This window comes from Miniopterus schreibersii, assembly GCF_964146895.1.
Source record: "Miniopterus schreibersii genome assembly, chromosome: 12".
Classification (NCBI taxonomy): Eukaryota; Metazoa; Chordata; class Mammalia; order Chiroptera; family Miniopteridae; genus Miniopterus; species Miniopterus schreibersii.
In genome coordinates, this window is record NC_138112.1 from 32,882,847 (window position 1) to 32,907,330 (window position 24,484).

General features: G+C 37.3%; 1 protein-coding gene across 1 annotated transcript; it reads left to right on the top strand.

The window, feature by feature from the left end:
* Window positions 1-4,468: 4,468 nt before the first annotated feature.
* Window positions 4,469-24,478, top strand: CLNS1A (chloride nucleotide-sensitive channel 1A). The gene is made up of 7 exons (XM_081152890.1): window positions 4,469-4,682; window positions 10,095-10,231; window positions 15,375-15,476; window positions 16,117-16,224; window positions 17,348-17,521; window positions 21,341-21,431; window positions 23,712-24,478. The coding sequence occupies exons 1-6, from the start codon at window positions 4,558-4,560 to the stop codon at window positions 21,406-21,408; spliced, it is 714 nt and encodes a 237-aa protein (XP_081009016.1). The 5' UTR covers window positions 4,469-4,557; the 3' UTR covers window positions 21,409-21,431; window positions 23,712-24,478.
* The last annotated feature ends 6 nt before the right edge of the window (window positions 24,479-24,484 follow it).

The window sequence follows — 24,484 nt, forward strand, 5'->3', positions numbered from 1 at the left end:
AAAATTCACCATTTTAAAGTGCACAATGGTCTTCAGTACATTCACAAACCTATTATCACCCCCAAAAGAAACCCCATATTACTAGCACTCACCATTCCCCCACTCCCTCCAAACCCTGGCAACCACTAATCTACTTTCTGTCTATAAGGATTTGCCTATTCTGGACATTTCATATATAATATACAATATGTGGCCTTTTGTGTCTGACTTCTTTCATTTAGCTTGCTTTCAGATTTCATCCATGTTTTAGCATGAATCTGTACTTCATTCCTTTTTATGGGCGAATCATGTTCTATTATACGGCTCTACCACATCTTGTTTATCCATTCATCAGTTGATGGATATTTGAATTGTTTCCACTCTTGGGCTATAATGAATAATAAACATTTGTGTACAAGTTTTTGTGGACATGTGTTTTAATTCTCCTAAGTATATACCTAAGAATGGAATTGCTAGATCATATGGTAACTCTGTTTCAAGGAACTGCTGAACTATTTTACACAGCATCTGAATCTTGTTACATTTCCATAGCAATGCATTAGAGTTCCAGTTTATCCGCATCAGTAACACTATTACCAGTCTTTTTTATTACAGCTATCCTAGTGGATATGAGGTGTTTTTTCATTGTGGTTTTAATTTGCATTTCCCTGATAATTAATGATGTTGACCGTCTTTTCATGTGCTTTTTGCCCACTTGTATATCTTCTTTACATAAACATCTTAAAAATCCTATGCCCATTTTAAATTTGGTTATTCATCTTTTTATTGTTGAGTTGTAAGAATCTTTTATATATTCTGGATACCAGTCTCTTAACAAATATATGATTTGCAAATATTTTCTCCAATTCTGCAGGTTGTCTTTTTACTTTCTGGATGGTGTTCTTTGACATAAACATGTTTTTAATTTTGATGATGTCAAATTCCTGTTTTTTTCTTTGCTCATGCTTTAGATGTTATATCTAGGAAACCGTTACCTAATTCATTGTCACAAAAAATTATGTTTTATGTTTCCTTCTAAAAGTTTTATAGGTTTAGCTCTTAAATGTAGGTCTTTGATCCATTCTGAGTTGTTTTTGTATGTGGTGTGAGGTGGAGACCCAAATTCATTCTTTTTGTGTGTGGCTATCCAATTGTACCTGCACCATTTAGTGAAAAGACTGTTCTTTTCCCCATTCAATTATCTTGGCATCCTTGTCAAAATGTTAAAGCATAGTAAGAAGCTAGGAAAATTCCAGGACAAGCGGATTGGGGAAACTAAGACAGATAAACAGCAACTTGCAGCCACCTAGTAAATCCTAAGCTAAACCAAGGACACTTGAGAGCAAATGGCTTGCACTTCTCCTTCCCATCCAGAGGGTAAACAGCTTAAATCACCCTACTCAGGGAGACAGATAACAAATCCAATTAGTGCCATTTGCTAACCACACCCAAGGACAGACAAATTAATATTAAATCTCATTTTGGTACATCAGCATAAAGCTGATGAATATTCTACTGATCCGCCCCTAAGACCTCCCCAAAACACCCAGACTTTAAAATCCCTGAAAATGAACGTCCCAGGACACTCTCCCTTCCCCCTGTCCTTCCCCCATAGGCACATGTCCCCTAACCTCTAAGGGACCCCATGAGACTTGCAACCAGGAGAGCAATGGGCAGAGGCAGCTCCTCCCAGGCTAACCCCCTGAACCTGTCTCCAAGGCCCCCTTTTCCCCCTTTTCTCTGACTTCCCAGTGAGCCACAGCAGCCCAGCCTGGGCTCTCCTGTTGCTTCTTCTATACTCTTCCTTGTTTCACTGTCCTAAGTATGTTTTTGCTGCGGTCAATAAATTCTTTCTTTCTTTCTACACTTTGTCTCTTGATTGAAATCTTTCCCTCAAGAAGCCAAGAACTGAGGTCTTCTCATCGTCTCACTGGTAACAAAAACTCAATTGACCAGAGACGTATTGGTTTATTTCTGGACTCTGAATTTGATTCTACTAGCCTATACATCTATCTTTATGCCAGTACTACGCCTTGATTACTGTAGCTTTGTAGTAAGTTTTGAAATCAGTAATTGAGTTCTCCAAGTTGGCTCTTTAAAAACAGAAAAAAGATTATTTTTTCTATTATTTTGACTATTCTGGGTACCTCGAATTTTCATATGAATTTTAGGTTCACTTTGCCAATTTCTGTGAAAAAGGCAATTGGATTTTGATAGATACTGTATTTAATATGTAGGTCATTTGGGGGAATATTGGATTCTTAACAATAGTAAGTCTTTCAATCAATGAACATGAGATGTCCTTTTATTTTAGGTATTCTTTAATTTTTTTCAAGAATGTTATGTAGTTATTTTTTAGTAAATATATTCTTATGTAGTTTATTTTGATGGTATTATAAATGGATTTTTTTTCTTAATTTCATTTTTAGGTTATTCACTGCTAATGCATAGAAACACAACTGATTTTTTACTTCAGAATAAACTTAACCAAAGACATAAAGCTTTGTACACTGAAAACTATAAAGTGTTGCTGGAAGTAATGAAAGAAAACACAAATAAATGGAAAGAAATCTCATGTTCATGGATCCAATGACAATATTGTTAAAATGTCAACACTAAAATGTGTTTTCTGCAGAAATAGAAAAATAAATCCTAATATTCACATGGAATCTCAAGAAAATCTAAATAGCAAAAACACACTTGAAAAACAAAATTGGAGGACTCACACTTCCTGATTTCAAAACTTACTACAAAGCTATAGTAGTCAAAAGCACTGTCCCTCACATATGTAGTCAAATAATTTTTGACAAGGATACCAAGGCCATTGAATGGGAAAAAAGAGAATCTTTTCAACAAATGGTACTGGGAAAACTAGATATCCACATGCAAAAAAATGACATTGGACCCTTACCTAACACCATATGCAAAAATTAACTCAAATGAATCAAAGACTTAAAACTACAAAAACTTTAGAAGAAAACAGAAAAAAGGCTTCATGACATTGCATTTGGTAATAATTCCTTGGATATAACACCAAAAGCACGAGCAACAAAAGAAAGAAATAGATAAATTTTACTACATCAAAATGAAAAAATTCTGAAAAGGCAATCCGTGGAATGGGAGAAAATATTTGCAAATTGTTGTTTCAGTAAGGGGTCAATATCCAGAATATATAAAGAACTACAACTCAACAATAAACAAAACAATCTGGTTTTAAAATAGGCAAAGGACTGGAACAGACATTTCTCCAATGATCTACAAATGGCCATAGCAAGTGAAAAGATGCTTAACATTGTTAATCATTAGGGAAATCCAAATCAAATGAGAGACCACCTCACACCCATTAAAATGGATACTATAAAATAAATAAATACTATAAGTGTTGGCGTATGGGACAAGGCTCTAACCAACTGAGCACAGGGCCAGGGCTTAAATTCTTGCTCTTGAATTGAAATCTGCAGGCTTCTGCTCTGTAACTCTGGATCAATAACAACTTTCTTATATGGTTGTCATAAAGAGGAAATAAATAATAATACCGGTAGAGCGCGCCTAGAACAGCGCCTGGCGCCGAAACACTTGGCTACCTTTAGCTACTATTATCACTTAAGGGTTTTTGTTGTTGTTGTTGTTTTAGGTATATCTTTATTGATTTCAGAGAGAGGGAGAGATAGAAACATCAATGATGAGAGTGTTGTCATTGATCAGCCGCCTCCTGCACGCCCCGGACTGGGAGTCAAGCCCACAGCCCCGGGATGGGCCCCAACCGGGACCGAACCGCGGTCTCCCACATCCTACGTTGATGCTCAACCTCCGAGCCACGCCCGGCCGGGCATCGCTTAAGGCTTTTATTGCTCTTACTGCTCTTACTACTTTGCTCTTCAGGGCCTAACGAAGAAATACAGAGTTCCAAATCTGGTGGGTTCTCTCCCGTCAGCATCCCATCTCCTTACAGACGAACCCAGCTCTTCACCAGAGCTGATTACCTCTTTGGCTTCGTTTGCCTGCTAGAGACGTGGGGACACATGGCTCCTGCACCAGGGCAGTGTCAGGACCTAGGCTGATGTCTGGGGCGTGGCGGCTGAGACGTGAACTAGCCGGGAGTAGGCGGGTTCAGGTTGAGAGGGCCTTGAAGCCAACGAGGAGACCTCTGACCTCTAGGTCAGTGTGGTCTCTACTTCCCGTGCATCCTCAGGCAATGGACTCCACGTCTCAGGCCTCCGTTTACCTTTTTGTAGAAAGAGGAATTTATAATTCCTTGTGCTTCCTCTCTCACACGGGTGCCGTGCCGACCCTGAAGTACGATGTGGGAGAGAACCCACAGTTATTCCAAGCCTGGAGCCTTAGAAATGGCGAGGTAGAGGGGAAGGGCAGCCACCGTGACGCTCACGGCCAGGTATTCTCAGGCCTCCGAGAGCTAGCTCTAGAGCGTCTCGTCTCTATGGTGGGTGGTGCTCAAGTTCCGGTGCAGAAGAATTGCTCTTCCGGGGTACTTGCCATCGCTTCCGGAGCGGGCCGCGGGGAGCTGGATTTGCAGTGTTTCGGCTCCGTTTTGGTCTGTGTTTCGGCCTCACTACCGCGATGAGCTTCCTCAAAAGTTTCCCGCCACCCGGGTCGGCTGAGGGGCTCCGGCAGCAGCAGCCCGATACCGAGGCGGTGCTGAACGGGAAGGGCCTCGGCACCGGCACTCTTTACATAGCTGAGAGGTAGGGTCCCTTGTTCCCGGGCGCTACCCCTGCGCGCCGCCTGGTGCGAAGGAGCGGCGGCGAGACCGCGGCCTCGGGGGCTTCTGGGAGGGGGAGCAGGCTCCGCGTAGCCTGGGGGACTCCTCCGCTGGGAGACAGACTCGATTGTTCTTGTACTCTCCCCTCCGGAGCTTTCTTTTCTCTCTTCTTCAGGTGGATTTCTCATTGATGATGCGTTTGACCCCCCTGTTTACCGGAGGCGTGGTGCGCGCGTTGCCCTTCCCTCACGGTCTCGTTTTAAGGTTTTGAGTTTTCAGACCCTGAGTGAGAGTCATCGATGTGCCTGCCTGTCTTTTCCGATGAACAGGTGCGGGAGATGTTGCCGTGGGCAGGTTGTGCAGGGTTAGAGCAGATTGTGGAACGTTGTGAAAGTTCGGGTAAGGGCTGTATTTTTTTCTGCAGGGATGGGTGGGCAGAGGAACACCTTCAGCCCCACGCAGGCTGGGGTCATATTCTGCGGGGCCTGACTCTTCATGTCCCATGTCCCATTTCTGACTCCCCATTTCCATTCCTAGAGGGATTAGCCCTTTTATTTGGCCACCTGGAGCACTTTGTACTTTCACAGGCAGGCATATCCTCAATATTGGCGGTTGTAGAACTGAGTCCCCTGTTTTCCTTGACGTAATGGTTCCGTTCATCAGTCATCAGGCCAACAGTGAAACCTTGAATCCTCACTGCCCTTCACATCTCACACATTCTCTTCTGACTCATTTTGACCAGAGGAAATTCTCAGCTTTTAAGAGCTGGTGTGATTACAGGTGACCCACACGCATAGTATAGAATAATCTCCATGTTTGTTGTCATCTGATTAGTAACCTTAATTACATCCACAAACTCCCATTTGCCAGGTAACAATATATTCACAGTCTTAACTCCCAGGGATGAAGGTCACTGGGGCCAGAATTCTGCCTGCCGCAAGAGGACACACAAAGAATGTAAACACCTTTGGTTTAGAGGGAAATGGAGACATTGAACAATGTTTAGGCTTTTCGCCAGTCACTGAGTTAGGAAGAATGGATGAAAGGCAAGACAAGTTTGGGCTGAGCTGCAGGCAATGAGTTTGGTTTGGACAGCGGGGATTAGTAAGACATAGAAACGTGTGTGTCTTCAGAGAGTGGTATTAAAGAGAGGGATTTGGAAATCATTAGTGTAAGTGTTAGCATATACTCATGGGAATAGATTAGACCCCCAGAAGAGCAGAGGGGCAAGGATAGAACCTTGGGGACACATCTGCATTATGAGGAAGGCCATGGAAGAAGAGACTTGAGAAGAGAGAGGAATAGTCAAAGTCAAATCTGAAAAGCATCTGTTGGGTATTGATAGTGATATAAGTGATGGAAAGTGGAGCACAGATATATTCCTATTGCTTACACAGTTCTTTTTCTCTCAGTATATTGGCCCTTTCAATAATATGGCCCCCCTTTTTGGAAGGTTCTATACTTGTTTTTTCATTTTGAAAATTTCAGACCTCAAGAAAACTTGCAAATCTTGTTAGTTAATATCCATAGACCTTTCACAAAGGTTTATCAGTTGTTAACATTTTGCCATGTTTATCTCCTTTTTTTGAGCTGAGACTTGCAGACATGTTGTTACTTTACTTGTAAATACTTTTTAGTGTTTCCTCCCAAGAACAAGAACATTCTCCGGTGTAACCACAATACAGTTACCACACTCAGGAAGTACAAACTCCTTCTAAATTCTTATCTGTTTAAAAAAATTTTTTATTTCAACTTTTTATTAACAAATCTTTTACCTCTCTTTAAGAAAATATTTTTGTAAAATATACATACAAAAAAGAATGTAAGCTATATACCTATGGTTTAAAGAATTATAATTAAACTAACACCTGTATATCCACCGTGCAGGTTAAGAATAGAACATTGCCAGTACCTTGGACATCTTTTCATCCCTCTTTACTCATCGTTAGTCTCTTTTCCCTTTTTATTCTTTCCTACCTAGCATTTCCAAGTCTTGAGAGAGTCATGCTCTCATCAAACTGGGAAGCTTCCTAGAGGATGTGACAAATGAGTATTAACAGGCAGGGGGATGAGATGGTGATAAGGGGAAATGTTCTAATTAGAAGAAATAGGATGCTGAGGGGCAAGGGTGAGAAAACAGTATTGTGCCAGGATCTATGTATGTTTGTATGTATGTGTATTTTATTTGTGTGTGTAGCCATGTTCATGAGCCATGGCCCTTAGGTTTTGCAGAAACTGTTTTAGGATTTTAGGCAAAGAGGGACAGGGTCTGATTTGGTTTTAGGTAAAAATATTTTCTCAGATATATATTGAGAGATTTAGAATTCTTAGGCTTATTTTCAAAGCTTAGTTTTCATAGGAAGTTGACTTTTTATCCAAATAAGGGAACAGAGGCTTGAGTTACTTAAAATAGGTAATTTGAAACAGGTAAAAGAAAATAGGTAATGAAATTAAAAATTGTTAATTTTGCCCTGGCTGGGTGTCTCAGTTGGTCCTGTACACCAAAAGGTTGCAGGTGAGGGCACATACCTAGGTTGCAGGCTCAATCCCCAGTTGGGGCATATACAGAAGGTAGCCAATTGATGTTCCTCTCTCACATCAATATTTCTCTCTCTCCCCCTTCCTCTCTTTAAAATCAATAAGCATATCCTCAGGTGAGGATTTTAAAAAATCAGAAGGTAATTTAAACTTAGAAGTATTGCATTTTATGTCTTAATCCAAAGTTAATGTGAAACCAAATAATTAAACCAACCCAAATTCAAGACCTCTCTTACCTTCCTGTCCTGTTTTTTCACCCCATTCCAGTAATAAAGGACACTGATCATGCTGTCCAAAAAGCACTGGAAACTAGCAAAACATTCCTCTGCATGCTTATTGGCTTTCAGTTCTTGGTTTTCTTTTTTGTGACTCATGGTTTCTTTGGGACTGGGTATAGTTAGATTTCTTGGTTTTGGAGGACATTTCTTCTAGAATATATAAAAAGAATATAAATAAAAATCAGAGCTTAATGACAGAGTAAATGTTGCTTTTAAGTGGAACTTGCTTGTCTTCTGTAGAGTATATAATCTATATCCATATATAAGATTATGAGAGCTCTGTAGGAAATGCTTTGTTGGGGCAGCATTTGTGTCTTGCCAGCAGTAGGGAACTACAGAGCAATTATGATATGCTTTTAAAAGTAAAGGCTATAATTTGGTAGCTACTGAGTCTGTTTATAGTATTTCAATTTTTCCATCTCCTAAATGAGTCATTAAAGAAAATTTTGTGGCTCTGGTTAGTTGAAATTTTGGACACCCAAATTTGGAATACTCCTCTTTGACTTGTGATAATGTCAGGGTAGTTTTGAGGTGGGAAAAAGGAGTTTATTTGCTTAAAATAATAATTCCTTTAGTAAGGGACTGGCTATAACTTCTGTGACACATGACCACTATTTCATGTCCACATTGAGACGAAAGCAGTGGATAGGAAAGGCACATAAAGCATGCACAATATAATTAGAATAATAAAATCTATTTCCTTGGGACTAATGGGATGAGTTATTCTGAAAAATCATTTCTAGAGCTTTTCCCACTTTAAGCTCCTTAAGTCTGATCAATTTAAGCCTCCCAGGTTTTCTTTTTTAAATAAGCATGTTCAATGAAAATCTTTCCAAATGATAGTATCTATTTTCCTTTTGTTTTTTAAGTGTACAATTCATTACATTTTAGTATACTTACAGAGTTGTACAGTTTTCACCCCAATCTAATTCTGCCTTAGTTTTTGATAAGTAAGGGTCATCATGTGTTATATACTTGTATTATGCTGTTAGACATTGATTTCCTTTAGGGGGATTGAAGTGTGAGTTCAGCCTCCCCTTACATTGAATATGAATGAGCTGACTGCTGCTCTGTCATTGTTCCTGCCCAAGGGAGTCCTAACTTCTCTTACTGTATCTGTTTTTGCTTGGTTACAGATTAGACAACCAGACTTGTTAAAATTATGTGGAAAATAAAGTGATACAGGGGCTATATTGTATTAACTTCTTTTTAAAACAACAGCTTTATTGAGATACTGTAATTCATGTAACATACAATTCTTCATTTTACGTTTAAAGTGTACAATTTAGTGGATTTTAGTCTATATACGGAGTTGGGTAAACATCACCACAATCAGTTTTAGAGTATTTTCATTTCCCCCTAAAGAAATCAGCACCTAGCCCGGCCGGGCGTGGCTCAGCGGTTGAGCTTCCACCTGGGATCCAGGCGATCGGGGTTCCATTCCCGGTCAGGGCACATGCCCGGGTTGTGGGCTTGATCGATGACTCTGTCATCATTGATGTTTCTCTCTCTCTCCCTCTCCTTTCCTCTCTCTGAAATCAATAAAGATATATTGAAAAAAAAGAAATCAGCACCTATTAGCAGTCACTCTAGCCCTTTGTAACCACTCTAGTCCCTCCAGCCCTTTGTAACCACTGGATTGCATTAACTTTTGTTGTGTCTTGACATTTTTGCTACTCTTTTTCCTGCTAAGTGGTGCAGTTCCAGATGGGTGAAGTATTACCAGAAAATTAGCCCTCCCTAACTCAAAACTCATTTTGGTGATATGTTTCCTTTCTACACCAATAAAGTATTCACATTTGACCACTTGCTGACCACTTGCAAGCTTGCTTAAAACTAGACTTTGCTTACCTGTGGCTTTTTCTTAAAGCTGCAGAATAAATGAAAAGTCTTCATAAAGTCTGTCTTTCGGTGTGAATAACTTGTGGTAAGTATGATTATAGCCATTCCATGTGTATATAATTTAATGTAGGATTAGTGGAGAAATGAGTGATTTCCAAGTATTTATTGCATACTTACATGCTGAGCACTGTCCTAGAGGTTTTGAAGAATGTTAAATAAAGAATATGATAAGTTCTCCTGTCATGTAGCTTACATTTGGTCAGGGCACATATCAGATTCATTATCATAAAGTTAAATGCTAAGTGGTAGATTACTAGGCATAAGTGCAATTTAGAGAAAGAAGAAATCATTATGGACTCGAGTAATTAGAGGGAAGTCTCAAGGAAGAGCTGGGACTTAACCGGACAAGAGGATTTGCAAAAGCAAAGAAGGTGCCTGAAGACCTTCCAAATAAGAGCAAGCATAAGGGGCACAGAACACACATGTGAATTAAGAAAAATTGCATTTCCTATTTACCTGAATTTTTAGCTGGAGAAAAAAAGACCATAACAGAATTGGTCTTAAAGAAATTCAATTTCTGCTGCTGAATTTTCTTATTTTAGGAATATTTCTAAACAGTAAGCTTGAAATGATTCATAATTATGCATAAAAGTATCCAAGCCGAACCTTTATAAACTTCAGGAGGTTAAGTTAGGATTTAATTGCTTGAAATAATCTACTTAAAACATGTTTTTCAGCCGCCTGTCTTGGTTAGATGGCTCTGGATTGGGATTCTCTCTGGAATACCCTACCATTAGTTTGCATGCAGTGTCCAGAGATCTAAATGCCTATCCACGAGAGCATTTATATGTTATGGTGAATGCCAAATTTGAAGGTATGTATGGTAATTTAATCTTATATTTTTAATTTTTATTTATTGATTTGGGGGGGAAGAGAGAGAAATATCTATTTGTTGTTTTACTTATTTATGCATTCATTGGTTGCTCCTTGTATATGCCTTGACCGGGGATCAAACCTGCAACCTAGGTGTATCAGGACAATGCTCTAACCAGCTGAGCTACCCGGCCAGGGCTTACGTAATTTAATCTTGAGCTACCTTTGGTAGCGTATTGTATTTTTAAAAGCAGTCTGTGATCATAATGAATGTAATGTTCAAGCTGTTGGCCTATTATGGATAATAGTTCCTTAAGCAAAATTTTAGCACAGTAAAATAATTTGGACACTGCCTTTTGTTTTCTGTGTGTTTGTACTTAGAATTGTTCAATTATTAAGGATTTATAGTTCTAATTTTTCATCTTGAGTTTAACTGTTTATTTTCTTTCTCTTTGTAAAGGCATTTATATTTGCCACCCTTACAAGCTTGGATCAGTATACTTTGTGCTTCCAAGAGCTTAAGATAGAACCTGATTTATTTTGTGTTGCCCTGTTATCAATGGGGGATGATGTTGCCCTCCCCCTATACTTAGCAGTGATATTTTGGTTATCATGACTGGAGTGGGGAGGAGTGCTACTGGCATCTAGTAGTTAGAGGCCAGGGATGCTGCTAAACATCCTACAACGCAAAGGACAGCCTACCACAACAAAGAATTATCCTGTTCAAATGTCAATAGTGTCAAGGCTGAGAGACTATGGGATACAAGATTCCCAAATTTTGCTGTTGGAGATAACTATCAAGATTCATAAAAATCTAGTGAGGTTGATGAAAGATGGAGTAAGAAAGATTAAAAAATCAAATTTTTAGGTTGTAAACTATGGGCTGTACGAATTCCAAATGAGCCCAGGTAGCTCAGTTGGCTAGCATGTCTTCCCGATATGCCAAGGTTGCTGGTTTGATCTCTCGTCAGTGCACATACAAGAAGCAACCAATGAATGCATAAATAAGTGGAACAACAAATTGACGTGTTTCTGTCTCTCCCCCCCTTTCTCACTCTTTCTTAAAAAAAAAATCAATTTAAAAAATAGAATTCTCAATGAGAAACAAGTTAGGCACAAGATAAAAACTGAGAAGTTGATACAGTATATTGTGTTAGTTTAATATGTTCATTTTTTATGGAAGTACAGAACTTTGGAATTGAAGGACATTTGTTATACCTTTAGTAAACTTTTGCTTTTAAATAATGGGCTGTTCTTCTTTGAAATAATGTATAAGAGACAATCCCATTAGTTTGCCTATTGAGCTATTGCTCCTTCAATTTGGGGTTTTAATATAATTTTAGATACAAGATGACCATTTATATTCATTGTGACACCAATTTTTTAGTAATTTTTAGGGCTTTTGGCATGTCTGCCTCATTAAGTGGTAATGACTGATTCAGCTATCTGAAAATATTTTTGTTGTAAGATTTCATTGTCATTGGAAAGGGAGGGTGCAAAGATAGATAAAAATCTGGTCAAGTTTGAAAGGGTAAGGAAAAGGAAAAGCCTTTGACCTTAGGTTGTAGTAAGGCTTCCAAGTGAGGTATTGGACACAAAGTTTACTTTCTATCTAAGTAAATGCAACTTTGATTTCATAACCAAGAGAATTATGTATCATGTTTAGTTTAAGGCATTCATTTATTCATTTGTAGAAATGGAAAACCTTAGAGGTATCCTTGTCAGTCAATTCCAAATGCCGATGTGAAATGCCCATAAATAGTGTAGAGCATTGTCATTGGTCAAAGGTAAAAAAATAAGGTTAGAGAGGTAGGGTTCAAATAAATCTAGCTTGAATAAAACTAGGTAAAGAGAAAAGCACACTGAATAAGAAGGCTCATTAACTTGGTAGGCAGGTCATTTTCATCTCTCTGCACCCCAGTTTCATCCAGAAAAATTAGGGGACTGTAGTAGTCTTTAGTTCTTAAATCTGGCTGCACATTAGAAACCTGGGGCTCTTGTTAAAAATGCAAATGTTGGGAGTCCCAAACTAGGAAGTAAGGATTCAGTAGGCTTGGTGTAGACATTTTAAACATTTGCTCTGTATTTTCTTGAAATTGATGGGATTAGGACTTTTCTATCTTACTTGGATTACATTTATTTCAATGATTCTCCAGTTCTTTTTTTTCTGGAACTCCATTCTTCTCCTAAGTTACACATGCTTGATCCTATTTTCCCAAATTTTATTCCTTTTGTCCTGATTCTCTAAGCTCCAGACTTTTTTTCTCTTTGGCTTACCTCCATAAACCTCTTTATTTTTTAATTTTTTTAAAGTAGTCAATTAAAATTTTTTCTTTATTGATGGATTTTAGTGAGAGAGAGAAACATCGATTTGTTGTTCCACTTATTTATGCATTCATTGGTTGATTCTTATATGTGCCCTGTCTGGGGATCAAACCCACAACCTTGGCTTATTGGGTTGGTGCTCTAACCAACTGAGCTAGCAGACCATAGCCTCCATAAACCTCTTTAAAATGGACCATCAGCTTATGTTGAGGACATTAGATTATTTTTAAAATAACTAAAAATTCATTCCCATTGTTGAAAAAAGACTGAAAGTGTGGCAGCCACTACTGTGTTCTAGCATGAGATGATGAGTGTTGGTCATGGTAATTTTTTGTAAAAATACTACATTACACTTCTATTTATTGCCCTAAGGTAGATTCCTAAGGATACAGGGGTGGGCAAAAGTAGGCTTACAGTTGTGAGTATGCGAAATATGGAGTTTATTCTTGTATAGCTATTTATTAATTTTTTATTGTATATATTTGTATTACAACTATAAACCTACTTTTGCCCACCCCTGTATAAAAGAAACTTAATAGTGCTTATTTCTACGGAGAGAACTAGGGTTGTAGGGACTTTTTCCTTTGAGTCCTTTTAGATAGACTCTTTCAATTATTTTTTTTAACAGCATGTATTGTTTATGTAAGTTAAAAAATGATGTTCATTCAGTTATAGAATAATAATTACAGTATGGTACCAGTTTTTTTCCTCACTTGAGGATATGCTTTTTATTTATTTTAGAGAGAGGAGGGAGAGAGAGAAAGAGAGAGAGAAACATCGATGTGAGAAGAAACATCGATCGGCAGCCTCCTGCACGCGCCCTGACCGGGGATTGAACCCGCAGCCCCGGTATGTGTCCCAACCGTCAATGGAATCCACCACCGTTCTGTGTACTGGACGACGCTCCAACGAACCGAGCCACACCGGCCAGGGCTCATTTTGTTTTTTAAAATGCATTGAAATGTTTGGTAGTACTATAGTATATTCAACTATTTAGAATTATTTAAAGTTCTCCAATATTTTGTATTGTTTTAACTTGTTTATGGAGGACATGTGTATTATATTTAACAATATAATAACAGAAACAGGACAGAAAAAGTCCTTTAAAATCGGTTATTTAAAACTGTTAATAGTGGCCATTTAAAATTTTTTTCTTTTTTATTTACCTATTTTTTTCATTCTACAGTGAGCTTGTATGACTTATAAAAAAAAAAAAAAAACTATAAAAAAAAGATTTAGTGGATATCTCCCTATAATTGATTCCTATGAGTAGAATTGTTGAATTAAAGGTAATAAACATTTTTAAAGCTCTTAACATATATTGTCAAATTGCTTTCCAGAATGTATATCAATTTACACTTTGGATAGTAGTAAATAGCAGCCACTACTATCTTCATCTGTATGGAGAAGATTATTAGTTTTAAACATGTTTTAATGTTTTGGGAGTCTATTTAAGTATTTTGTTGACTTTTTTTTCTTATGAAGTAATTAAAACATTGAAAAGTGCACAGAGTAATAAAAAATTTTCATTATTCAATATCTAGCATAAATTATAACATTTTCCATAATTACTCTGGTCTTTCAAATAAATAAAAGTACATCAATACTGTTGGAATCCTTTTTGTGTCCTTTCCCATTTCATTCCCTACTCTCTGTCTCTGGAGTTATACGTTATCCTAAAGATGGCATGTATTCTTCCTGTCTATGCTTTTAGATTTTTACTAAATATAGACCTGTAAGCAGTATAATGATTTGGTTTTTTGTTTAAAGTTTTAATGTAAGTGGTGTTATATATATTCTGCAACTACCTTTTTCACTCAGTTACATATATTTTTTTATTATTTCTTTCCTCATTGGAGGATATGCTTTTTATTGATTTTTAGAGAAAGGAAGGGAGAAAGCAAGAGAGAGAAACATCAGTGTGAGAGAGAAACATCAATCAGTTGTCCCCCATATGTGCCCTGAGCAGGAATTGAACCCGCCACCTTTTGGTGTACAGGACGATATTCCAACTGAGCCATACTGGCCAGGGCTTTTTAAATTATTTTTTAAATTTTATTTTTCAATTACAGCTTACATTCAACATTATTTTGTATTACTTTCAGGTGTATATATTTTGATAGATATAAATCACATTTGTTCATTTTTAACTGCTATCTGCAAACATAATATCAGGTTATAATATCTATTTCCTTTTTTGATCATGTATTTTTTATATATTCACTAGTACATACAGTACTTTAATAAACATTTACATACAGTCTCCTTGTTTGCACAATATGTACTTAGACCAGGAATTGCTGGGTAATAGCATCTCCAGAGTGGTTGTAGCAATTTCCACATCCACCAGCAGCATGTACATATTCTGTTTATTGAACATTTGTATTTTTTCTTGCTTACAGACTTTGTTAATTTATCTTTTGGGTCAATTAATTTGTATGGCCTTGGTTTCTCATCTGTAAGTTGTTGATGATGAATACATCAGTGCTTTATAAACTGCTGTTCTATCCTTTGTTACAGAGTGAAAGATAAAAGGAGGAAGTGGCATTGGAACTATTTATTAGAAGCCTCACTGAGTTTCCTCACCCCCACCATGACCCTGAGGGGGTTTAGAACCCCTTGGGCTTAGTGAAGTACAGGGTGACTAGACCAGAGAGGCTATCCAGAGTTTTTTTTAGCTCTAAAATAACCATCTTTTGTAATATGAAGTAAAAATTGAATTCAGCATTTAGATACATCAATAAGCATCCTTTAAGAAAGTCTTTTAGGCTTTTTTTCAAAACAACATAATTAAAAAGTTATTTTTATCCCCTTTCTAGAAGAATCAAAAGAATCTGTTGCTGATGAAGAAGAGGAAGACAGTGATGATGATGTTGAACCTATCGCTGAATTTAGATTTGTGCCTAGTGATAAGTCAGCATGTGAGTGTCCTATAGAACTGATTCTTTTCCCTTGTGTACCAGGTCTTCCCCACTGACACACACTTTTACTTGTACCCTCTTTGCCTCCGTTCTTCTGCTTTTTCTTCATTTTAGCATCTGTAATATTGAGAACCAGATACCTATCAATATCAGTGATTGTGCATGTATAGTAGATACCATGTTCTTTTGTGTGTTTTGTGAATGGAGGAATCTGGTTATTTTTACAATGGTGAAACATATTTTATGACTGAATCTCACCAGATGGAGGGCAGAGGAGTCTTGGCGGTTCCAAAGTGGAAGATGTCGGGATAACTGAAGAGCCCTTTTAGTTATAAGGGGCTTCACTTTGATACTGGCAGTCTGACCAGGATTCTCTGACCTTTTATCTCAGAAAATCCAACCACGCATGAAGAGATCTCAGTATCTTGAAATGAACTCTTACTGTTTTGTGACTTGTTCATTGCCATGAAGCACTTTTCAAGATTGATTCTCCTTGGAATTTGGCAGGTTTTGTGAATATTGTGACCCTAGTATACCTCTCGTTTACTCATTAAATTTATTTGCACTGATGGTTATTTAATTAAATTTTTGTTGCACCTTGGCCAAAAAGAAATATTAATTATAATTCAATTTCCTTCAGTGGAGGCAATGTTCACTGCAATGTGTGAATGCCAAGCTTTGCATCCAGATCCTGAGGATGAAGATTCAGATGATTATGATGGAGAAGAATATGATGTGGAAGCACATGGTTAGTGAATTGAATTTTTTAAAAGTGTTTATGTGTAAGTGTTTCATTTTAAGCAATTATTTATACTAAGGGGATGAAATTATAGATCTTTATATCTCTATTAAGTACCTATATAATGTATTATATTATAATGAAAGTGACTAGCACAACTTGTGTGTAAGCCAAATTGGAAAAATTTCTGGGCTTTCCAAGCTTGATGGTAAAAAGTAGAGATTATTGGGGTGGTGTGGAGAAAAAATGGATAGAGATAAATGGAAGGAAAGAAAATGGTAGATAGGAAAGTGGGTAATCAGGAGAGTTAATGCAGTTGCTACCAGGGAACAAGCCTTCTTCCTTTATCACTTAAAACCTGATTTATCTTCATTGTTATTTAACATATTCTTTTAGACAGCTCACTTCCAAAGTTATTTCTTTTTCCCAGAACCAGACTTTGTTTATTTAAGGGTATTTCCCCTTCCTTCCTAAGACCAGAATGCAGTCAGTAGGTTGGTGGAGTCTTGTAACTTGAGGTGCCTACTGTTCTCTTTTGTTTTCCCCATGGTCTCCTGTGCACCAGTCTTGCTCTCTAAAACACTTTCCTCCATAAGTATCCACTTCTTGGCCTGAGACAGACTCATTTCTGGCATTTTCCTTTATATATCTAAACACATTTTCATCTTAGCTGAGATTTTTGGAGATTCTCTTTTTTAAAAAAATCCTTTTTGTATTTTCCAGAATTTCTGATCTTTTAAAAATGAACGTGTATTTTAATAAGGAAAAAACCTCCAGTACCAATTACTAGCAAATTAATTTGCACTCATCAGTAAATTTTCCACCGTGGAATAATACAAGGCTCTGCAGCCTCAGGAATACCCCCCTTTCCTTCTAGTCTCTGGACATTCAATTCTTTGGGAATTGCTTTTTACTAACTATCTTGGAATCCCTTCTTATCCTAGAGGGTAGGGACATTTTTCTTTATCTCTGTCTTCAACAAATAACCTATAAGTGTGTGTTAAATGAATGTTGAAAAGTATTTTCCTGGAAGCCTTTTTTCAGTGTACCTTATCTTCAGTAAATGTGTTATTGAGTATTCATTTTTCCCCCCATTGTGTTGTAATAGCTTAAAAGTTTTTGATTTGTTTAGAACAAGGGCAGGGAGACATCCCTACATTTTACACCTATGAAGAAGGATTATCCCATTTAACAGCTGAAGGCCAGGCCACACTGGAGAGATTAGAAGGAATGCTTTCTCAGTCTGTGAGCAGCCAGTATAACATGGCTGGAGTCCGGACAGAAGATTCAATAAGAGACTATGAAGGTAAGTATCCTTCATTCTCATCAGTGTGAACAGTTAGATACTCACTTAGGCAAAAAGGTAATCTATGGGGAGACATGTATAGGTTCTTTTGGAAACTAAGAGAAATCTCAGAATTAACTCCTTATAGTGTAGGAAGCAAATATAGAATTATATAGAATGGGAATTCTCGTGTGAATTTTTTAAACTTTTTTTCCCCTAATACAAAAATAGTCTATGTGCACAGTCAGTTATTTAAAAAAGTGGGCACAGGAAAAGAAGAAGTAAAAAATCAAGTATAATTCTAATTGAAGACATCTGTTAATTTTCTGTTGCATCTCTTTCCAGTCTTTTTGGTTGTTTGCTTATGGGTATGTATGTGTGTGTGTGCACATATTATGCTGCCATTTTTATTTTTAAAATGAATTCCTACATGATTATATGCAAAACTAGGATAGTCAACTGATTTAAAGGGCTAGGCAGCATTCAGGAAACTTTGGTTCTTTTTTGTGACCAACATCTGGACCTTATACAAGTGGTTTTAAATGTTTATGTTTTAATTGTTTCATATTTGTAAGCTTCTTTGTAAATGTTTTCCTTATTAAACTGGTTCCCTTTTCTAAGTATCCTAACTCAGTTAGATTCCTGAAGTATTATTTTTTGATTCAACCTTTACCATTTTATTCTCTTATTCAATCCAGTACTGAGTTCCATGGATTTTTCTTTTAAGTGACTTTTAGATCTCCTTGCTATTACTCTTGCTATCTTCCAAACCTAGGCCCTTTTCTTCTCATACTGGATTTACAGTAGTAAATTTTTTGCTTCCATCATCCCTTCCTCCAGCTCACTGTGCCGTATTAATCTTCTGAGAACCCTCTATGTCACCCCTATATAAAGATACCTGCTCAAGTGGTTGCCTGATACTCACCATATAAAGTTCAAACTTGTCACTCTGACTCTGAGGAAACAGCTCTGTCTTTGCCCCAAATGTCTCCAGTCTTGTTCCTGTTACCCTCAATAAAACATTTAGATAGTGCTCTTATGTGCCAGCCCCTAATTTAAGCACATGACAAATATTTACTCATTTAATCCTTCCAAGAACCCTCTGGCAGATGCTATTATGATCCCCATTTTACAGATGAAGAAACTCAGGCACAGAAAGGTCACATAACTTGTTTCATGTCAAAGCTAATAAGTGGTGAGAGGATTAAATGAGCTAATATACAAAAAATAATATACCAGGCACTGTTATAAGCACTTCTTGCATCTTACATGTATTTAATATATGTTAATAATTTATGTTGCTATAGAATTTTAATGCTTTTCATTTTTAGTGATGCAAAATATTCTTAAAGAGAGTTACCAACTTTTTTTTATTGGTACATTTAAGTTTCATAGTGCTTTGGTCAATATCTCCATACACACAGCACATTGATCCTGAAGTTCCGGGATATTTTAATTTGGAAAATTTAGGCTTTGGGTCACAGTGTTATTCCTTATGTCTCCTCTCCATTTTATGCATTGGCTGGTGATCCTCTAATGTAGGCTTTAGGGTGAGATGGCTCAGATGATTTCTGGTGCTCTGCCAAACTCTTAGCTGAAAGAATGCAAGCTGTTACCTTTTTTATTATAGTGATTGACTGGAGAGTGCCCTTGACCATCGAAAAAGCCTTTCATCATTGAAAGCTTTTTTGTTTTTTAATTGTAAAATTCCTTATTTAATGCTTTGTAGCAAATGATTTTATGGTCTCAAACACTTTGCTAAAGTGAGATTTTTTTTTAACTTTTATTCCTAAGCCTTATTAGCTTATTGAAGATTACCTGTATATAAAACATCTTCAACCTATACCATTCCACATCTTCTAAACTCCTGAGTACTCATAGCACTCTTTTGTCATTAATTTAGTTAGTTTGACCTTTTCTTTTTGAAAAAATTGATTTCTGTTTTTGAAACTTAAAAATTGTATATATTTAAGATGTATAATATGATGTTTTGATATACATACATAGTGAAGTGACTACTGTAGTCAAGCTAAATTCCATCTCCATACATAGTTACCTTTTGGTGTGTATGTGTGTGGTGAGAACACCTGAGGTCTGTTTTAGTAATTTCAGTCTTTTTGCCATTTAACCACACATATGTCTACTAGTTGCATTTCAGTGCTTCATGTGCTTATTTATATTAAAAGGTGTTTATTGCGCTACTGTGCCAGGTAGAGACTATGGCAGTGCCCAAGAGAGATTATCTTGGTATCAGTTTTAGAAAAGAGAAAAATAAGTTAGCTTATTGGGCAGTTACAGTACATTGTAGTACAGCACTGAGATAAAAGGGAAGCTTAAGTAACTGGATTCAGAGACTGGACCCTTTACCCAGCCTGGATAGTCTGGGAGAGAATCAAGATTCATGGAATAACTAACATCTAAGCCACAATCTGAAAGATGGATAAAAGTGACCCTGGTGAAGAGGGATTGCATACAGATTGGGGAGAAGGCAGGTAAAGGGGTCATCCATGTGCTAAGGTACAACAGACCATTCAGCTTTGAGAACTGAAAGGAGTTTTATGTCTGGAATTCTTGAGAGTAAGTATAGCAACAGATAAAGTAGATAGTGAACTCGGCTGTATCTTAAAGGAACTTAAAGCTGTGTTAAAGAATTTCAATTTTGCCCAGCCAGTGTGCTTCAGTAGTTGATAGTTGACCCATGAACCAGAAGATTGCAGTTCAATTCCTGGTCAGAGCACATGCCATGTTGCGAGCTCTATCCCCAGTGGGGGGGTGTAGGAAGCAGCCAATCAATGACTCTTTCATCATTGATGTTTCTATTTCTCTCTCCCTTCCTCTCTCTGAAATCAATAAAAATATACTTAAAAAATAAAAGAATTTCAACTTTACGCTTAGGTTAGTGGGAAGCCATGGAAAATTTTTAGTTTGATTAGTGTTTCTCTGGCTATGCTATGGAAAATTAATTGCAGCGGGACATACTAGAGGAAAGAAGAGGAACCCTGTTAAGTAATTTTAGTTTTAAATTACATGAGAGGTAGTGGCCCAAATTAGGTAATGACACTGAATGTCAAAAAACTTAACAGATTTGGGATAGAAGCAACAGATGTTAGAGATGTGGTAAGGGTTTCTGGGCAGGTAAGAGGTATCCTTTAGCAAGACAGGAAAGAGAAGCATTTTCCATGAGTTGATTTTAGATATATGTTACATTTTTGTGCCCTGCTGGATGTCCAGGTGGTACAGTGCCCAAGGGCAGCAGGCAGAAGCCAGTCTGTTGTAGGCTGAAGAGCTGAGGGGTGCATGGGAGCTGAGGGGTACATGGGAGCTGAGGAGGTGGTGAAAGGAGGTGTAGACAGCTCTTTCCAGAGGGCTTTTCTTTTCTTGTCCTAACCTCCTCCCCTTTTGAAAAAATGAAGTGTGATATACAGGAAACACAAGAATCTTGCTCTACTTTGTCTTTTCTTCTAAATTATGTCATAAGCTCTGTGAGGATAGGACTTTATACTTAAAAAAAAGTCACACAGAAGTCCCTAGCACAGTTCTGTGAAGAGTGAACAGTTGATGCTAACTGCTTTTGCAAGTTCCTACGGTAGTATTAGGTTAGTGTTGAGATTGAGAATTTACAAAATAAATGTTAAGTGTTTAAACTCATTTTACCTTGGCCTAAATCCACAGGTAGCATTTTTCTTTCTCAATTTGTTCCTTGAATTTTCAGTATAGAAAGAAATGGCAACTCTTACCAACAGAGGGCACTAGCTTCCTTCTGGTCAAAATATAAGCTGAACCTTTACCTATCTAAAGGGCTCTGTAGACTATTGCTCAGTGGTTAATTTTTTTCTTCAGATGGGATGGAGGTAGATACTACACCCACAGTTGCTGGACAATTTGAAGATGCAGATGTTGATCACTGAATATGATTTTATGCTGCTTTGGGGTAAGTAGTTTATTTTTCCCTTGTCACTGAACATGAAAATCTTGCCTAATAATTTAATTTTTATTTTCATAATTCAAGTGGATTTTATAAAATGAGCAGTTTGTAAAAATGTTACCCATTTCTGACATTATTGAAAATTATGTGTGTGTGTTTTTCTCTAAGAAATCAATGTCTGCAAACATGGTGATATTCAGGTTGATTAACATTTACTGAGCATTTAATGCATGCCAGACACTGAGTTCATGGAAGAATAAGACACACCCGTCTTCAGTGACCTGAGGAGAATGGCATTAGTCCTTTATTCAGAAATGGAGCTCTCCCTGGTTGGCTCAGGTGGGAGCTGCAAAGCCTGAGATCATGTCCTGGTCTGCTCTTGAGTCACCTTTTTCTGTTTGTGATGTTTGAAACCTTAACCTGTTCATCAGAAAAAACAAAGCAGAGATTTGCTGCAACTCACTGCTATTCAAATCAGAAAGGAAGTAGAAGTAATTCCAAACTTAGTTTAAGCCTTTAATCATAATCTTGCATTGATTTCTTTACTTCTGAAAATAATGGCAGGCCAAAGTCCTGGGCACCTTACTGTTCCAGGCTGATTTGCCAAACCATAACGAGTCCTTGTATAGTTGTCCAAAAGCTATCATTTTCCCAGTTGCTTCATACCTGGTTTTCCTGACTGATTCAAGAGCTCACTGCCAATTTTCTCTCATCTGATTTTCTCATGAGCTTCACCTTCAGTTTGTCCCTGCCTATTTGCTGCATGTTACTCTGAGAAATCTGTTATACTGTGCCAGCTTGAATGTCTCAGCTGTATGTTAGATAATAACTAAGGGTCATGTAACTAGTTCATATCATTCAGAGCTAAGACTAATAATCTTAGCAACCCTTCTATATAAGCTGTAAGATTTTCACATTGTTAGATTACTATCCCTCTTTCTCCTCTGTAGTGTCCTCCTACTGCTTACCTGATAACATTTTCTCGAATACTAGCTTTCTTCCAGCCTTTGAGGTGCTACTTATATCCAGGTCCTTCATTTTATTAAAGCAGGTAGTAATAGCATGGCAAGATTTATGTGTTTTGGTTTGACTCTTCTACCATTGTCAGGCATCTCATTAGGTTGTGAGATCCATTATTCCAAGTTCCATTTACCTTTCAAATTATTGCCATTATGAATATAAATTTGCTTCTGATACTAAACATGAATTGTAATAGTGGACCTCTGCTTTCATCTCAGGTGCTGCCAGTTGAACTATCAGAAAATGTTTTCTTAGAGTTCTTCTTTTTCTTTAAATACTTGATTTTTATTTCTACAACCTTTACTTCTGTCATTGGTAGCCATACAGTTTAAAATTGGCAGTGTCTTCTCTGCAGTTAGCTAAAGAATTGTATTCATACCGCTGGAGCTCTGTTAACTTTAATGTTCAGACTTTGTAGTTTCAGATGTCAGTACTTCAGTATTTTATTTCATGGGAACTCTGGGTACAAATTTAAGTCTTCTCTTATGTCTTGTTCTTTATAGCATGTTGGTTTTTCAGCTCAGTAATACTTATTTTGTATCTTTTATTGAAACTGGAAAACAGAGTTTTTTGATCATCTGGCTTTCACATATTTTCTTGAAAAATAGACTATTCAGAGAACACTAACCTCTCTATTAATAAGGATTATGAGAAACTCATTTGGTCTGTCACTGATGGTTGCACAAATGGGGCATCACTGCAGTTCCCTGGCGAGAATTCTTAGGATTCTCTGTAATGTAGTTTTATGGTGAAATAACCGTAAAATAGCCACAGACTTTCTAATGAGGTGATTTGTTTTCTGTTCATTTTATGCTACAGTTGGAGCAGAGAGGCATTTATTCATAGAAGTTTATGCAAGTTCTTCATCTGGATAATTGACCTAAATTCCAAACAGTATCTGTAAATTTTAATAATTTAAAATTGTATTTGCCTTTAAGGAATGAACAGGATTAATTAGAGTGTTTATGTAACAATTAAAATTTCAAAGTAACCGAACGTAGGACCTCTCAAGGCATGAGATGAGGGGAAGGAGGGGCACCGGAATGGTGGAATCACAGCTCAACCATGTACTTGGCTCTGAATCTTTGGACAAGGCATAGAACTTCTCTAATCCTCCATTTCCTCATCTGAAAGAAGGGTTTGATGGCAGCATTGTTGCAAAGACTGAGATGTAATAATATCTAAGTCTGGTGGCACTCGATTAGGCATTTAATAAATAACAGCTATTATTATTATTACAAACATTGTACACCTTTTGTTTTTCAGATTCTGCGCATAACTGTAGGAGAGAACTTGGTGCCTTTTCCACTGTGCAGTGGGTGTTGATGAAAGTATTTTTCCTTCTCCAAAACTTACCTGAACCAGTTCTTTCCTGAGACAGACTGTACTGAGACAACAAGTTCTCACCAGCAGAAGAAACTATGAACTTGATTAACAAAGGTGAATTAACTTAACCAAGAGGGTGTTTGTAGTTTATCATTTATCCCCGAACTTTCTGTGTCTAGGAACCCTTGAGTAGGCCTATAATTCCTGCCTTCAGTGTATGCATCTTCTGTAAGCTAGCAGAGCTATGTGGTGAAAATGCACAGGCACTTAGGTGTTGGTAGACTGGATGGGGGAGAGGCTGAATCTAAGATATACCCCTTTAGAGCCTAAGGATACCCTTACCCGAGAAAGACAAAGATCTCAGATGAATCCTGGCCTCTGCTCATTCTCCACAGGGGTAAAGATCTTTTTACTAATTGGGACCCGGATTAATTCATTCAGGCATCTCTAGGGAACCTCTTTGGAAACATCCCAGCCACATATACTAACACAAGTGCTTCATCTGACTAGCTTTTGCTCCTTTCACCATGTTTCACCAGTCTGCTCTGTTATAGCCTTTTAGGTTATGTTATAGCTTTTAATTTCTAGCCTTAGTTCAGTTTCTGTAACAGAACACATGAAATTGGGATGAAGCCCTCAAACTACTTCACATGATACTGTTTTGTCTTTGTAATAGCTTAACAAATAAATCTAGGTTTTCTATGTTATTGTAT